Below are 18,750 nucleotides of genomic sequence, written 5' to 3' on the forward strand. Positions count from 1 at the left end.
TCTGATGGCACGTCATGTGTCGTAGTAGGCTTTGATAAATCAGAGGTGTTACGAAGTTGTCTTAAAATGCCCTTTCCGATCCCTTCCAAGATACACCCTGGGGTTCGGGAGCGCTGCCAGCCCGTGCTGGGCTGACAGAGGCGCTGGAGGGGCGCAGCCGCGCGGGGAGCTCGGTGCGCTCGGTGCGCTCCGTGTCCGGCACCCCGCGCTAACAGGTGCTGCGGCTCCGCGGGGCCGTGCTGCCGGACCCTGCCGGGGCTGTGCCCGCCCCGCTCCGCTCCGCTCCGAGCGCTCCGCCCGCGCTGCCGGCTCAGCCCCGCGGCGGCGGCGGCCCCGGTGGGCAGGCGGGGCAGGCGAGTAGCCCAAACCCTCCGTGTCCCGCAGGGAAGGAAGGGGTCGCGGCCCGGAGCCCCGCGCCGAGCCCGCCCCGCGCCGCACGGGTGGCGGGGGAGGCGCCGCCGCCGAGGCGGGGCCGCGCTCCCGATCCCGATCCCGATCCCGATCCCGCTCCGCTCCGCCGCTCCCAGCCCCGCTCCCGCTCCCACCCCGCTCCCCTCCCGCTCCGCTCCGCCGCTCCCAGCCCCGCTCCCCTCGCCCCACCGCGGCCCCGCTGCGGCTCCGCGGCCCCGGCGCGGCGGTGCTGCCGCGCTCCGGCATGGACGTGAGGAGAGTGGAGAGCATCTCGGCGCAGCTGGAGGAGGCCGGCTCCACAGGCGGTAGGACGCGAGGCTGCTTCTCGGAGTTGATTTGGGGTCTCGTCCCCTCTGCTTTGGGCAGCAAGTCTGGCAACTTGGCGTGGGGCGGGGAGGGGGGAGCTGCCTGCGCTTGCGAGGGGCGAACGCGCCCGTGCATCGTGGGCAAAGGTGTGTGTGTGGCCATGGGGACAGTAAGCAAACGCCTAATGCCGGGGATCTCGGGCTAGGAAGCGTTCAGGGCTTCGCGAATCCTGCCCTAAGATGCCTGCTCTGACCTAACTGGTACTTTTGCCTTTGCTGAAATGACTTGGGGCTGAGAATGGACCTCCAGGGCACATCCTCTCTACTTACCGACTCTCAGGAGGTAATTTTGGTCAGGCCCCCTCACACCTCACTGCTTTGGTCTCCACTGTACCTCTCTGACGCCTAAGTGGCAGCTATTTGGAGACCAGCTTCTTCTGGTAAGCCAAAGGTTGTTTGGTGCCTTTCTTGTCTCTGTACCTTAAATTGCGGTTACACATTGACCTGAGAATGGCTGCAGAATAACTTGCATTTTAGGGAGGGGAAAAGCACGCCTTGCTATCCTCCACAGGGATTGTGGCTCCTGGAGTGTTAAGAGTTTTTTCCCCAGTTATTTAAAAACGAAACTTCTTGGGTGCAGTGTGCGTAAGAGGATGTTGCCGAGAAAGGTGTTCACTCAAGCCAGCTGGATAAGCAGAGGATAGCTGGACAATTAATGAAAAACTTTGCAAACAGGCAGTCAAAAACAGGGGAAACTTATTTTCTTAGAAAAGATGTTTCTTGCTGTGCAGCTAGATTTCTCATAAACTGTGATGCCTTACCAACAAGTTGTGTGAAAAACACAGTGCAATCCCACCATTTGATTGATTTCTAATGCTTCAGAATGCATCTTCTGCTTGCTAGAAGTTCACAGCCATGTGTTCCCTGCTGGATTGTACCTGGTTTTTCTCTTTCCTTATGTCCCAGCTTTTTCAATGTTTTAGAATGTGTAGCCTTTCATGTGGGATACCAGATCATTTGCATCGGGGGTAGGGAACTTTCGTATTTGGCTGGGCTAGCAGCTCAATTGTAAATCCATCTTTGCAGTTCTCTGAAGTTTTGGAAAAAACATGTAGTCGTTATAATTATCCAACAAGGGACATGGCCACTTAAGTCATGTTGTAGTACTTCTTGCTACTTTTCAGATCCAACCCCCCAAGTTATAATGTAGGCTTTTCTCTCCACGTACCACTGTCAGCTTTCCAGCTCTAGTCTGTTAGAGGCCTGAAAGTCAAACTGTGTTTCCATAACATGAGCATCATCAGTGCTGAGCGGCTCTTGGCTACCTGTGCAGCCACCATGCAGGACTGTTCAGCCTAAAAAAACTGAAGTCATGATTTAGGCACAGTGGATTTGCACAGCTGTTGAGGAATTATTTGGTTTACGGATCATTAATATAGATATTGAAGCATAAAGAGAGTTTAAAGCTTGATGTTTTTTCTTACAGGTATAGTTTGCAGTAGCAGGAAAGTGTCTATACAGAATTGGGGAAATAGTATCTGAATCCATGTCATGCAAGTAATAGGAAACACCCAGATGATGTTTTACGGAAATTACCTCCAGTTGAGCTGTATATTAGATGTGTTTTCTCTTTTGGTTCTCTTGATATGCATGCGTAGTTGCTTTTAAAAATTAATGACAGCTTTAATTCATTTTAAGCTTCTAATGGTGAGAGGAAGTAAGATACACTTTTGCACTCTTTTAGAATACCAAGAAAAATCTGACTGAAACATGACTTACTGTGGGAAAAACATTTTCCAAAAATCAGTTTTTATGCCAGAAAAAGAATACGGAAAGATAAAAATGTCAAAGCTAGAAGGAAATACCTCCTTTCTTTTGGAGAATGACACACATAGCTCAACTGATATCTCATCACCAGTGTGATGTGATGTGATTTGGAGCTAACAAGTGTCTAGCTTCACTCCTCTGGGCTTTCTTCTTCTGTGAGAGAGGCCATTTATTTTCATCTTCCCACAGTTTTGGCCCTTTTTCATCTGAACTTTCCTTTACACTTTTCTCCACTCCAGTTGTCTCCCTCCAGGCTCTTAAATATTAAACTCATTTTCAGTGCCATCAGCATTTCTGAATGTACCTGTCTGTTGCATTTTTAAGAAGGAAGGTGGATTTTTTCTCATTAATTCTCTTCAAATAGAATCATACCTTCAAATATTAGTAATCTGTAAATGGCAATGCCTGCAGCAGAGTTGTTACTGGGGTTTGACATTAGTGTACGAGAGTCAGAAAATGAAACAACAAAAGTGTGACTGTTCCTCAATTTCATTTTTTCAAGCAAAATAAAGTTCAAATAATGCGCAGGCAGCTTGAATAATGAAAATTATTACTCAAAAAGGTAACATTTTGTGCCTTTTAACAGGTAGTGACAGCCTTAAGCTTATCTTCTCTTTACATTTAACCTTACACCTTGCAGGGCATCTTCTGATTCAAGGGTATTCAAATTAGTGTCAATTGAATCACCACTGAGAGTTGTTGAAGAATGTGTCCTCTGTGCAATACTGAGCCATTAGGATGAACTAGTTCATCCCTCTGCCTCATGAAATTGTCTTTATCAATGTCTTATGTATCAGAAAGCTGCATTTGTGCTAGTAATAGCCAAAACTCAGCTGCTGCTGGGTAAAAACGTTCAGCATCTTGGCAAAATGAGAAGAGCAAGGGAGATTATCAGTAAAAGTTTGTGTGAGTAAGAATAAGTTTAATCACAACATGTCCTATGGGTTCAATATCTAGGACAAACTTAAGCAATTGGGAATACTAATATGAATAAGACATTATCATAGCAACTGGTTGCTTTGCTTTAGGGTGTGATGAATTCAGAATGGGCATTGTGCTGACCAGTGTGACCACACTTATTCAAAACCAGAAATATTTATGAAAGCCATAGTGTCATTTATGACAAGTTTTGAAGATTTTCAGTTATTAGACAAGGCAGTTGCAAATTATCCATGTTAGCAGAAAGGCTGTAATTTGAACATTGTGGGTGGAAGGATCACAATGGACCAAATAGCATTATTAAGGAGTGTTTATCCAACCTCTGAGAGATCCTTCTGCACTAGTGCTCACTTTTGCTTTTATTGTATGACTTGCTCTTGTTGCTTGGGGCATTCTTAGAAGACAAAGGAAATAGTGCTAAAAGGAAAAAAATTACATATTGAATAAGCTGAAAATAGGAATTTAGGAAAATGAATGCTAAGAAAAAGTAAGAAAGTGATAAAAATATATTGGGAAACAATTACAGGAGAAAAAAGAGGAGGCAGGAGGAGGGAAGGGAGGAAACAGATTTTGTATCTCACATGCTGAGATATAAAGTCTATTACATGTTAGTGGTATGTTTTGGACCAATTTCTTTATATCTTAGTTGGGATTCATCTGACACAATGAAAAGCAGGCAGTGACTTTCCAAATGATTTGCACCAATATTCATATCGGTGTGAAAGCTTTGGTTTGTCTGGGAGCTTCATCTGAAGAACGTGCTGTCAGTCAAGAGCCAGCATCACTATTTTTACTAATGATCTGTTGTCTCCAAACACTCTTCATCATTGGACACTTTCAATATTCAGATGGAAAGGGTGCTGGACCATCTTGTCTAGACCATGCTGGAAGTGCTGCTTCCAAATGCAATACTTTTTCTGTGAAATCTGAAAATACACATGGTAAGGAATAAATTAAATGGACTCATGATCTAATATAGGATGTGTATATATAATGGACATGCAAGGACATACAAATATTTTCAGTGTAAAGTATATGTTCTACTCTGGCAGGGTGTAGGAAATAAGTGACACTTGAAAGAACTGGCTGTGGCATAAGCCTTTGTATAAAATTTTGAGTTCTGCCTCCATCTCTGGTTCCTCTGTTCAATAAGTGTAAAGAAATAATTACAAGCAAAATTCTGTTACAGAGAGTCATATTTGACATGAATGCTTAAAATATCTTGCTTTTCCATCAATATAAATTTTGCATCATGTAAATATAAATTTTCACAAAATATAGCTTTCTTGTTCATTATTCTGTCTGTCACGATTACTACCTATGCTCAGAGAGTTGATACATAAATAACTGAACATCTGGACAAACTTCAGGTATACTTGACTTAGAGAAATTACTCTTTCCAGGTGTTTTTAGACATTTTAAAATATAGAGGCAGATATGGTATCTAGCAGTAAGTGTAGCCATCAAAGAAGTAGCTGGTGTGTGTCATGGAAAGCTTTTACAGTGTATCAGATAAGCACTTAGGACTTCTGCCTTGGGTTGGAGCTGAATATTTGATCTGTGCAGCATTCAGCTGTAATCTATCCCATCTCAGCCTCTCAGTTTGCCATTGTGATTTATTCGGAATCTTTGGCACTTGAAAAAGAAAGTATCTAAAAATACAACGCCTGATTGCTTCACTATTTCATAGATATGTGCATTCCTGCCAGGCTGTCCTACTATCTTCTCCCCATTCCCCTCCCCAATTCTGCTTGTCCTCTCTTTCTTTCAGGTACCAAAATAGACTGTATTTGAGCTCTTCCTTGCCAAACAAATGCTTCCCATTTATTGTCTCCTATGAGCAGAGGCCATTATGCCTATTTGAGATGAGAGAGAAAACACTAGCAAACATTTGTGGTCTTGGAAGTCAAGGACCCGAATCCATATTTCAGCAGTTGTAGTTGACGTGGTCTGAACCAAGTGGGATTGCCTTCTTTATTAGCACACACTTTAATTAATAGGCTTGGACCTATTCTGGACATAAGAAGTGCAGACACAAAACCTTCATTATTTGGAGCACAGTGTGGCAGTGCAGGTGGAGGAGGTTAATAGGATGGTTTGTCTCTGTAATGCGTGGCTGCATCAAAATTAAATAGACAATAGTTTTACATAGGCATTAGGGGTTTTTTTTTTACAGTAGTTGTCCTTTCAGAATCCCAGTTTTTCTGGCAAGGGCTTTGCTTTCTATTGTTTTTATGGCTCAATATTATTTGGCCCAGATTTCCCACTGAGTAGACCAGGCAGAATGTGGAAGAGAAGCAAAAGTGTGTGGAATGTATGTGCTTTGAAGCCTCCTATAGAACTATGGAAAGCATGGAATCCAATTATTCTGTGATGATCTTAATTATTAGTTTGTAACTGTATTACAGGAGTCTTAGGATTGTATAGATCATGGTTTGATTTTTTTTCTCATAATTTTCTATTCTCACACTCTACAGGAGAGATCATTTCTGTGTTATCACCTTCATGCATGCAGTAGCAGAGGAGGTTTGGCTCTAGATTTACTTCTATGAGTTTGGAAGATCTGTAGACAGCAATAAACTGGCAGCAGTTTAAAATATGTGGTTGAGTTGAAAATATATTGAATCTATTCGCCTCTAAGAATAAACTCAAATACAGAATAAAAGCTGTATATCTGAGCTCATACTGTGTTTTATTTCTGGCAGCCCAGCAGAGACTTAATATGGTATTAAAAGGAGCTCTCTGTCAGAGGTCTGAAAATAAATATAGTGTTTCTCTTTTATATTCTTTTCCACCTATAAAGCAAATTTCTTTAGAGATGCACTTTATAGTTGTGATCCCCTGTTGTATGTTTATAGTTTAAACTGCAGTAGCACAAACAGTGGTATGAAAGTCGCAGATGCTTATGTGTCCATTGGAGAAAGGAACTACAGGTGGAAGGCAAGATAATAGAGAATTTTAAAATATAGATGTTTTTCCCTATTCAGAAAAATGATGCATTTAAATGTTTGGATTTTATTGTAGGAGATAATATCTTTTTTTGTCTTCCAGGTATTTTTGACAAGATAATGCATAATCCCAAGCACAGTTATATGCCTAGCACTACACAGCACATTATACCCATTATGCCACAAAGTTGCTAAGTGGTGAAGCAAAAAATAATTATTCCAGCTCTGAATGTCCTAGGACATAGACTTCAAGGTGGTTGATCTATATCATGCAGTCATTAAGAAAGGTTTTGCTGTTTTATTGACAGGTAAAAAACCCCCCAGTTTTACTGATAGTTTTCTTGTTCTCACAAGTTTCAGTTACCTCTCTGTATCTCCAGAGATATATTATGAATATTGCTGTAGTTATAAGGCTTTAGTAAAGAAAATCTTATTCTTATTTTTTTGAATCAACCTTTTGTTAATAATCCAGAGGGAACATTTAGGATTTATTGGAAAGATAAACAGTAGCCATGAAGTATAATGATGGATCTGATTCTTCACAGTGGGAACAATCAGAACAGCATGTCACCACAGTAAGTCATTTGATTATTGTGACTATTCCTCAACCCTTTGATACCAGTGGGAATAATTGCAATGAATAAGGATTTTTAAAATTAAATGTTGTTATTTGACTTAGAAATTTTAGTGATATTACAGTGCATGTTATAATAAAAACACATTGCAAAACAACCTTGTGCCAAAAGATAAACATTATATAAAGAAAAGATCTATCCAAAATACTTGCAGTAAATTGAAGAAGAGAAAAAAAGTTTGATTTTTAAAAAATAATTTAACATGGGTGCATGATGCAACTTGAAATTACCATCTTTTGAAAGTCACACTATATAACATCTGTCAGATACAAGTGCTATTGCAACTGAACATTGAGGTTTGGGATTTTATAATATGTGGAGATGTTTGTGTACATGCTAAGCACTATAAATTAACAATCTATAATCATGTTTTCAAAATACCCGGACCAGTACTGCTATAATGCTTTTTTTTCTTTTTCGTGAACGTTGCAGCTCATAGTTTCAAAAACACTTGAGAAAGATTGACCCTGTTTGAGATTGTTTGTTTTACAGTGTGCAAAACCATGTTGCACCTACCACTTCTTGGCATTTTGCAGCAGCAGGTTCTCCCTACCCGTCCAGGCACTGAGAGGGATCAGGGAAAGCCGCTGCGCGCACACACACACACACACACACAAGCACACAGAGTTAGCACCGTGGCTGGCAGGAGCATCCCTGTCCAGGGCAGGGGGCTGTCCAGAAAATGAAAAGTGCACTGTGGGATTACAGTCCCTACCTGAGCAGTTAAAAGAGAGGAGAGCAAAAAGACAAAGAGATGGCTCTTATGTGTGTTGGCTTTAGTGCTATCTGGGCAAATGGACTCTGAGATCTGCTGTTCTGCTCCCTTCTGACAGAGACAATTGAATCCTGTTTTTCTTTAAAAAGTAAGAGAAAAATCCTAAAGAATAGTCCGTTGAAGCAACATAACAGGTGTATATCAAAGATATGCTACCATGGATTCATATTTTCTTCATTGAGTCCTGGTAGCAGAATGATAGGTGTTTCCTCAGATCACCATAGGTCTCGAGTTTTGATGAGCTGCTTTTAACCATGGGATACCCAGATGTCCTTAATCATTCTTACTGTTGACTTATATTGCAATGCTCAGTAAGTGAATTGTATACTGAATATTCTCTGATTCACTCTTTCTATTATGTATATTATTTTCCATGTTGATTTATGGACATTTGAGGTTATTGTGTTTTCTGATGTGACATTATAAAAAGTATCACCTGTTGCAATGCTATCAGAAAAGGAAGATAAACCTAGACTGTTCGTTTGGGGTATTGTGTGGTGGCAGCATCCATCTGCTGGTAAATTAATTGTTATTTTTAAAAAGACGCATACACACACTTAGGTGCTACCCTGATTTCTGCCCAACCAGTCTACCAAACTCAATATGTTTAAGGAAAAAAAAATACAAAGTACAGGTATGCAACTTGTGAGAATGTGCAGTATGGTTAAAATACAGAGGATTTCATGCTACTGTTTCAATAACTATGTATACTTTATATACTGCATTGTTCTTTGATCTTTATGGTAATAATGAACTGGGGCTTCACAGGTTTTTTTTTTTTTTTGTTTGTTTGTTTGTTTGTTTTTGGAATATGCCACATTTTGCATTATTTCTGCAGCCAGCCTTCCAGAACTGGGTAGATGGGAGCAATACCTCTGTGTCTAGGATCTATCTACTCACTCGTTGTTTGTTTCAAAGCTGCTGCTTCCACCCTGCTCTGCCTGGCAGATGGGAAAGAGGAGGTCAAAGAGCAGGAGGTGTTTGGTAGACAGGTGATACCTTTCTGCCTTCTTTTACATGATGATTATGATAAACCTCTTTGCAGAAGATTGACACCTCCAACTCTCTCAAGCAATGGCTCCTGTTTCTGCATATTTGTCACTTGGAAGCACGTGTGAATGAATCCCACAGTTAAATGAGCACTTTCTGACCTGTTTTGCATAATCTTTTTCCTCAGAGGGATGTTATTTTTAGGTTACATGCTTCTTTCTTGGTTGGTTGATTGTCAGTCAAAGGAGAGGAGAGTAGGTGATACATCCAGCAGAACTGGTGGTCTCTAATGCATGTTTTATAAAACAGAATTCTGATAGACTGGAGGGAAAATAGCAAGTGGAGGTTAAAGTGAAGAAGAAGCAGACATGGCTGAGATACAGTGACACAGTTCTTTACATGGCTGTCAAATTTCTCCCAGTACCCTAAATCTACTAAAAATATGAACTAGCAGGACCTAAAATTAGACAGACTTATATACCTTGCTTAATTGCTTAACTTGCAGGGTTGAGCGTATTTAGACATTATTTTGACTCATGAAAATGCTTGTGTCAGCTACACCTTTTGCTTGCATTCAGCTTATTTTCTGATACTAAAATAGAATAAACCAATTCTGTGTTTCCATACAGACTTATAAAGAGCTCTTATGTATTGCAAGTCTTTAAGCCACCCCAGACGCCTCGAGAATCAGTAACTTTTTTTTGTTCCTGAGAGATGGGAGGTGTTCAGCTAAAATCCCATATTGCACTAAAAAAAACCAAACATCTACTCATAATTTAGCTGTATGTTTTACTTTGCCACAGTTTAAAAACAACTGTCTATACTTAGAAATGCAAAAAGTAAGAATATTTTGACCTGTTTAGATAGTAAAACTATCTAAAAGATGTCAGTAAATTTATAATGTCTTGTTAAGCTGTGTTTTATCAGCAGTCACTTTAATCAACAGAACTTAAATTACTGCTAGGCTGATAATTTGTTAGGACTTTTTAAATTAAAGAATTCAGAAGAAAGTAGGCACATTTTTTGGTGTATTTTTCTTTTCCTTTCAAGAACCCAAAGCATTAATAGTGTGTTTTCATGTAAGCCTTTTCACAAAGAATGCATACAGAAATGCTGTCAGTTAAGTGACTAATTCCTCCATGAAAATGAACAAGAAAAAAATGATGGCATTATCAAAGCACTATTTGGTAGGTGGCAACTCACAATGCTGCCTGTTGAGATGGTACACTTTCCATTCTGCAGGTGTAGTGTTAGAATAAATGAGCATGCAATAGTGAACACACAGTTCATTAGGTTGGTTCTTGTTGCAATAACACATGATGTTTTGTGTTCCAAGAAGGGTATATATTGATTAAATGCACCTTGCACTTAAACACAGATTAAATTAACACAGATCTTCAGGATCCATCGGTGCCTGTTTCATCATGACTGAAAGCCTGACCTTGCAGCAGTTGCAGTTCAGTGCAGTGTTTGTAACTGAGGATCATCCTGTTATACTTAAGAAAGGCACTTACTCATAAGAGTTTGAACTTTTGAATTTAGTCCTTCAAATTCCGAAGCCTCTTACAGAAAAGGAAAGAAACAAAGTTTTTGTCTCTTCCTGTGTGTTCCATAATTTCATAAGCCAGAACTGTGGCTGTAGAGGTTACCCAACTATATAGAAAATACCCCTTGTAATGCTAATGTAATCTTACCATGCTAATATAATGCAAAAGAAAATAAGAATATAAGAAGCAAATAGAGGTATCAAAAGATGTCCTGTTTACCTATTCAAAATAATAGAGAGTATTTCTAATCCAAATCACCAAATCTGCAACTTTTAAGAGTCAGTTAATTATTTGCTGTCTGGGAAACAAAACTTCCTTAAGGAATGCTGAGATTTTTGCCCAATATCTTCATTTGAGAAATGTTTATTATAAGAAAAAAATCCTGCCACTGACAGAGTTGTGATTTTCTGACTGAGGATAAAACAAACAGACACATACTCAGTCAAGTTTATGTGTTTATATTTGCCTCTGAACACTAGGCAGACAGTGACTAACCAGGCTGACCGCATACAACTGTGTGTAATCCATACAGCCTGCTCCAGGCAAAAGCCTGATGCAAAAACCAGCTCAAAAATTCTATTACATTGGATTTCATTTGTACTTTAGAGATAAAAGCAATAAAAACCCATGGAATCACAGAAAGATATTTTGGAAGAGAAGTTGAGAAGTCTTCCTATTTCTATTTCTCCTGATTCCCTAAGGCAGGATCAAATATTCGTATTCTGGTTCAGATAGCTTTTTGCTCAATGTACTTAAAATTCACGACTACTGGGTGCTTTAGGACATTACTGGTTAAGCTGTTCCAGAATTTATCTTTCCTGATACAAACTGTTTTCTAGTCCTAAAGTAAATCTTATTTAATTTAAAGCCTGGTACCCAAAATGGATAAAATACGTAGCCAAGATTTTATAGTACTGAATAAGGCAAAAACTTTCTTTGTTATGTCTTAGATTTTTGTCTGTTTATAGTTATAAGTCTAAATTGCTGTCCCTTCCACAGCAGCCTTCCACCTGTCCTCAGCCTGTGATTTGACGTGTTCAGCAGTGGCAGACTTCCCAGACAACTTCCCAGTTGCCACCTAAACAGTTTTTCTCCATTCTGTTTTAACAAGATAGATAATTTCTCTGGAATTTTGCCTGGTGGGTTCTAAATTATCCTTTACAAATGATAACTAGTTTTTGAATGTTGCTTTTTTATCTTCTAATTTTCAAACTTGTTGGAAGCTTACTGACTACAGTGCTTGAAATTGGAAAATTAAAAGTAGGGTAAAGATTTCAACTTATCTGCCATCACAAAGGAGAGATCCCAGCTTGCCCTTGTTGATGGTAATTCTTCTCATCCTACAAGAGCTCTGTAGGTTACTGCTTCCATGGAGATGAGATCAGGTGCTCCCAGTTTGTGTTGGGAGTAAGCTGTGCCCTTGCAGTGCACAATTTTTTTGTGTGAATCAGTTCTCAAGAATTTGGGATGAGGTGGGAATCATTGTCTTGCAAGAAGTAACAACCATCAGTTTTCCCTCAACTCTGTGGGAAGCTTGATGGAATGCTGCATGGATTCTGAAAGAGCTTGTCTCTTTTATGATCTGAACAGATATTCCAAATTAATAAAGAAGCACAGCTTTAACTTGCATTGCTTTCCAGCTATTTATTGCATTTGAATCTTCAGAAAGAAAACTTAGTCAGTGACCCTTTTATGAACTCTATCTTTTCTAAGAATATTTTATCTCTTGAACATTTGATATGTAGCATGAACTTAGTTCTCTCTTCCATAAATAAAAATTGAAGACAGTTGCTTTAAACAATTTTTTAACATGAAAAGTCAATGTCACAAGAAATAGCAAAGCTTTTGAAGTTTCAAGCACTTCTTATTCAGATTATTTTTATCAGTGCTGTACCATCTCACACTTGATAAGATGTGCCTCCGCTTTTATGAGTGTCTTTACTAAATGCTATTATAATGATAAAATAGGGTGTGCTCATTCTTCTCATTTTTCAAGGCTGATGTATCTAGGAGGCTTTAATCAAGAAGATGTCATATATTTTAACTTTTATATCAGCTTAAACTTTTCTAGTTATGATTTTTGGTGCGCATACTCCAAAAGCATTTGACTTTTGTCCACTGCCTGATTAAAACCACCATTAGAATGGCACTTGCATACAAATGACCATAGACAATTTATTATCTGTCTTTCCCAAATTAATTTTTATAGTCTGATAGTTTAGGGATATAGTTCTTTAAGCTTGTAGCTCCAGGAGAGTTCTGTGATAGCTGGTCTGTGGATGTTAATAAATTAAACTGTGTGTTTGACTTCAGTTGTGAGATGTGATAAAGCTGTTTTAATGAGCCCAGGCAGAGACTTTTATCAGGCAGTCCTCTGGAGGCAGGGAGCTGGTGCTCTGGCTTTATACCAATCAGCATTCCTTGCTTTGGCTTTGCTGGGAAAATGATACACTCAATTGTTATATGAATATATGACATCATGTTCTTTTCTGTATAGTTTGTGAATTTCATAGTGTTTTGATTGACAGTTACTTTGTTAACATCCATCAAAACTAGTCTATTTTATACATTGTGTGTCTTTGTCTTCACATCATTTATTCTCCCCCTGAATTTTATGTTAAATGCTCTCCAAGTATATCATTCTAGCACTGCCCTTTTTCTTCAGAACAATTTTGTTAGACAGTTGACCTTAGCTGGAAATAAAGTGCGCAGTGAGTTCTATTTGTTGTGCCTGTTTGTGTGTAACTTTTTATTAGTCTACTCATTAGTCTTTTATGAAACTATTAAGCCAGTAATAGCGTACCTTTGATAGTACTGTGATGCAGAGACTTGTGTTATTCTTGGATGATAGGATCACAGTGCTTTCTGATCAGAATTGTCACCGTCTTAAATTACTGGACACTTTCTGAAACCTTGAAGAATAATTTGTAAGTGATAGAGAAGTGAAATTGAGAAGTCTTGTGGGAAAAAATTGTTGCTTTGTCAGTCTAGGCATTTGGGCTATGCCTGTATATATGGGAAACAGTAGCTCAGAATACCAGGGGAAAACTGGGTTATAGAGCAATAATGAGTAAGAACTTTTACAGAGCTCTGTGAGTGACTGAGGCATGGCAGTCAGACAGGCAGGTAATCGGAATTGTTTATTCAAAGAAACGAGCTGGTTTTATACACTTCTTAAAAGGCACAGTATTCCCCTGTACGGTAATTCTCACTACATGACCTATCCCATGTTGCCATGTCAGCAATACACATTCTAAATGTCCTTCCATGGGATGATAATTTGCTGTTCATCCATCTGTCAGCTTCCAGCAGGCACCTCTCTGTAGGGCTGTGCTGCGTGGCACCTCCTACCCCCAGGGTCTGGCGGAGACAAGCTTCTCTGTTTGGCCATGTGCTCCTTTGTGCAGCCATGTGCTCCTCTATGTTGCCGTGTGCCCCTTTGTGCAGCCATGTGCCCCTTTGTGCCACCATGTACCTACCCCTCTGTGCTGCCATGTGCTCCTTAGTACCACCATGTGTCCCTTTGTGCCACCGTGTGCCCCTCTCTGTGCCACCATATGCCACTCTCTGTGCCACCATGTGCCCCTTTGTGTCGCCCTGTGCCTCTCTGTGCTGCAGTGTGCTACTTTGTGCCACCATGTGCCCCTCTCTGTGCCACCATGTGCCCCGTTGTGCCACCGTGTGCTCCTCCTTGCTGCTGTGTGATTGTGCAGGTGTGTACCACCGCCTGCAGCCCAACTCCATCCCATCTATTCCTACAGAGTTCCACTTCAGACTAATTCTAGTTTAGTTCAATTGACAAAATGCCTACTAATATTTGCAGTGCATTAAGCGAGCTTCTAGAACACATCTTTCCACTTAGTTTCACCTAAAATAATCTGTGTATTCCAAGTGTATTCTATGATGTGAACCATTAGGTGACTTGTGAAACTACGTTCTGGTCTGAATGGAACAGTTAATAGGTCCACATATCAGACAGCACTCTGGGAGCTTTCCCTTTCTCAGGGGCTCAGAAGTTGTGTCAGCTTGTTTGAACATTTTTGTCTCCATGGTAGAATTCAAATACGATCCTTTTTCTCTCAGGGAATACTTAGGGAATCATGCTAATATTTTCAGGATTTTTTTTTTTCAAGCTTAGGCCTACTTATTTTAGAATTTACTATATTAATACCCCCAAAATTGTGTCTTTCTAGGACCAAATTTTGTGGGAGAGATTTTCTTCACATCTAATCATTATCATCAAGCATCAGTATCATTATGCAGAAGCTGCTTCTCATTTTCTGATAGAGAATGATTTCTGATAGCATTTCTGCTATCACTTGTCTGATTGACAATTTGCAATTAATTCTTATTGTGTGTATTCAGGCTGCTCATTTAGTTGTGACTGGAACAGCACATGTGCAGAACATATTACAGAACAGCCATCAGCAAGATACCTTCTTCAATAGGAAAATGTACAGTAATTTCACAATTATAAACGGCACCTGATTATAAGCCACACTTCCGGGTGTCGGCAACTTTTCGTTCTTTGTCCATACATAAGCCACGCCTGATTATAAGCCGCATGTCCAGGTGTCGAAAACTGTCTTGGGTTACAATACAGAGTGTGATAAAAGGTATCTATTCTATCACCATCTGTTGAGGGTGGGGGCAGTGATCCTTATCTCTACAGCAGATAATCTGCTAATGGGCCATCCATTGAAACCAGGCAGGGCATTGTTCTTTATCTTTTCACAACCCATCCTTCCTCCAGAGAGTCATTTTCTGCTAATGGCCCATTGAGTCCCACTGTGTGACTGATAAAATTACTGCATCCCATTGGAAGTTGCTCCAGCCAGGGGGAAGAGCCCAACATTTCTTACCAAAATAAAAACAGAGGTTTTGGGACACTAAGGGAGCCCCTTTCTCCACTGGACTCCAGAAGAAAATTGGATTTCTCCACATCACCACTGGACCTCTGGAGGGAAACTGCACCTTCTGCAGGAGCACTGCTCCAACTGAATCACATCTGTCACTGCAGGAGGATGCAGCCACCATTTAATGGGACTGCTACCAACACTCTGCCTGACAGGGTGTCAGGTTGTACTCTGACTTTGTCAGGGTTTGGAGTTTGTTTCTTTGTAGTACTGTCTTTCTATTTTAATTTCCCTAGAAAAGAACTGTTATTCCTAATTCCCATATCTTTGCCTGAGAGCCCCTTGATTTCAAAATTATAATAATTTGGAGGGAGGGGGTTTACATTCTCCATTTCAAAGAGAAGCTCCTGCCTTTCTCAGCAGACACCTGTCCTCCAAACTAAACCAGCAACTTTTTGTTCTTTGTCCATATATAAGCCGCACCTGATTATAAGCTGCGCTTTGGGTTCGGACCAAAATTTTGGTCAAAATGGTGCGGCTTATAATCGTGAAATTACTGTATAACTGTGTCGAAAATAAACTTCTTAGAGTTTAAAAGCAGAATACCTGTGTGCTAGAGTTTCAGTGCTGGACTTGGTAAACACATAGTCTTACATTTGCTGTTTGCAGACAGTTCTACAACTGTATGAAACACACCTTGTTAACTTCTTGTAATTTCTTTGTTTCCGGATGCTGTTGATTGTCCAGAGAGAATATATGAGATCAGTAAAAACTGAGAAAGAAAATGAAGTCAATAGTACTGCAAAGAGTATAACCCTGCACGAAGGTTGGCTATTTTTATAAATTACGTTAGTTTGTTATGGCACTAGAGTTGGAACTTTTAGAATAGTGGGCCAAAGTACAGCTTGTTGAATGCTTCAAGACTGTTTTCAAGTACATTTAGAGTTTGAACATAGGCATTAGGTGGGGTTTTCCTTGTATACCCTGGCTTTGAAATCTAATTTTAGCCCTGTTTGCTATACAAATAGCCACAAAACCAAATTAATTTACTTTTATGTTTGTCAAATTTTCATCCTGAATACCTACACCTCACGATTTCTTTCTATGTTAAGGAATAAAATTTATATTCAGAATGATTGTACTTTTTTTAAATGTTACTAAATAACTCCTAAATAAAATTATTTAAAAGATGATGCAACTACCAGATTTATTCTTAGCTCATGTGAGTGCCTTCTCAGCCTACTGCAAACAATGTTTCTCAAATACATGCAGACTTATCTCCCATGTTCAGTTAACTTATGAAAAATCACACAGGTTTTGTTGTTCCCAGGATATTATAATGGAAAGGCTTCCCATAATGGAAGCTAAAAATGGAAATTATTATTGGTCATTTCTTGAAGTTTGAAAGTGACTGAAAGTTCTTATTCAGCACTGGTGAGGCGACACCAGGATGGTGTTCTGTGTCCAGTTCTGGGCTCACCAGTACAAGAGGCACGTTGGCATAGTGGAGAGAATCCACCAAAGGTCCATAAAGGTGATGAATGGACTGGAGGATTTGTCCATGAGGAAAGGCCTGGGACTGTTTGGCCTGGAGAAAAGAAGGCTTGGAGAAAATGTCATCAATGTAAATCAATACCTGAAGGGAGGGAGCAAAGAGGGTGAAGCTCTTTTCAGCTGTGCCCAGTGACAAGAGCAGAGCCAATGGGCACAAACTGAAACACAGGGGGTTAATTCTGAACATCAGGAATGGGGGAGTGACTGAGAACAGGGCTCAAGTGGAGGCTGTGCAATCTCCCACCTTGGGGATATTCTAAAGCTATCTTCAGATAGTCCTGCTTTAAGTAGCACTGCTTGATTAGGGAAGGTGAGACCAGATGAAGGTGCCTCCCACCTCAACTATTATATGATGCTGGGACTGAAATGGACATAATTTTTCTTAAAGTGTACATTAACTGTAAATAAATTTCTTGGGATGCTTGTGGGATTTTCTTTCTATTTTTCATCTTTGCTTACATTTCTATCTACAGTTTTGTATATAAAAGTTATTTCACAGATGGTTCTCACTGAAGAGAAAACTGGCTGAATATTTTTAAGCAAATGGCATGGAAGACTGTAGTTACCTATGAAATTGAAAGACTGGTTCTGCAGTGTAAGATGCACTTGACGAGTAGTTCATGGGGTGGAAATAATGTTCTGAGTTGAGATGTTCAGAGTTCAGTAATTCAGTTCTCAGAGCACTGCATCGATGCACCAAACCTCCCAGTTTTCTTTAACATGTACTCCAACATGTAAGCATTCAATCATTACATATTATTGCCATGATCTATCTGAAACTAATTTTTGAGAATGGACTGTTGTGCCAATGTAATTTTCTTTTCTGTTAAGACCTTGCTAGTTTTGTATGCTTTAAAACAGGATCTGTTCCTTCTGCCATTTCTCTAGAGTGTTTCTCTAGATCTGTCTGTTCAACCTTGTTTTTGTGAAGAGACTTCAGAGAACATCAATAGCTGGAAATTTGAGCCATTAGTGTGAAAGTGTTGGATCTGTATACATATGCATGTAGAGCATGAAAAGAATAAAAAATAATTGAATTTTCTGTTTCATTGTGTTGGCATGTATGGTTCTTGATAGTGTTTTACATCTATAGTATCCATAAAAGAAGTGAGCAGAAAAGTAAAAATACTGCAGTAGGGTAAAATAAAGATACTGGGTTTTGCAGAATGTTTCCAAACCTGAGTCTTGGATGTGTACTAAAGTGTCATTTTTTTCTCAGGGGAAATGTAAACTAGGTTAGGGGTTCTGGAGTTCTTTTAATTTTTTTACTTTAAGTGATTTTGAAGGTTTCTTATGTGTTATAGCCCACAGCAGCAACATCTAGAAATTACATAATGACCCACTTAAGAAATGCAGACAGAACAGATGCTGTAAGACTGTGCATTAACTCACACAGAGAAGATGTCTCCAGTCAAGTCAAAGACTCTTGCAGTTACTTTTCAACTTTTAGTTGAACGCAGGGGGTTGCTCAGCTGAGCTCAGATCAGCATTGGCCTATTTTATAAAGAAAAATGTTTGGTGATTGTGTCATAGCATAAACCAGAACATTTTGCTCTTCATCCTTATTTGAAAATACAGGACGTTTTCACCTAACCTGAAGTTTTGTCCTTAATGCTAGGTGGGATACTGATACCACAATTATAGGTTTGGAGTGTTGTGATTTTTTTTTTTTTTTCTACTGTGTTAATGAAAAGCACATTAAAGTGTTTGAAGCAAAAGCATGAGCTGAAATATTTGTGCTTTCCAGAACTCTTCTTATTAAAGAAGAATGGTTTTACATAGTACTTGCTCATTTTTAAAACACAGTATCAATATAGCTTGCTGTACTAGCATTTGTTACATTTTGCTAAAATTAAAGGGAAAAGCCCCACCATAGACAAAAGACTGATCTTTTAAACTTTACAAATAAGCAAAGTTTTAAATTAAAATTTTGATGATCAGATTATATTTTGTGTTGAAGACA

At 39.6% G+C, this 18,750-nt stretch overlaps 1 protein-coding gene across 2 annotated transcripts in view; it reads left to right on the forward strand.

Annotated features, from left to right (window-relative positions):
* Window positions 1-627: 627 nt before the first annotated feature.
* KCNIP4 (potassium voltage-gated channel interacting protein 4) overlaps window positions 628-18,750 on the forward strand; it is a 416,508-nt gene continuing 398,385 nt past the window's right edge. Inside the window, exon 1 of one of the 2 annotated variants that reach the window (XM_033059808.2) lies at window positions 628-716. In XM_033059808.2, coding sequence (XP_032915699.1) covers window positions 656-716 — 61 coding nt within the window. In that variant the 5' untranslated portion in view covers window positions 628-655. The remainder of the gene's footprint in view (window positions 717-18,750) is intronic. The other variant, XM_033059813.2, reaches the window with a different exon arrangement.

Source organism: Catharus ustulatus, chromosome 5 (genome assembly GCF_009819885.2).
Source record: "Catharus ustulatus isolate bCatUst1 chromosome 5, bCatUst1.pri.v2, whole genome shotgun sequence".
In the NCBI taxonomy this organism is placed as follows: domain Eukaryota; kingdom Metazoa; phylum Chordata; class Aves; order Passeriformes; family Turdidae; genus Catharus; species Catharus ustulatus.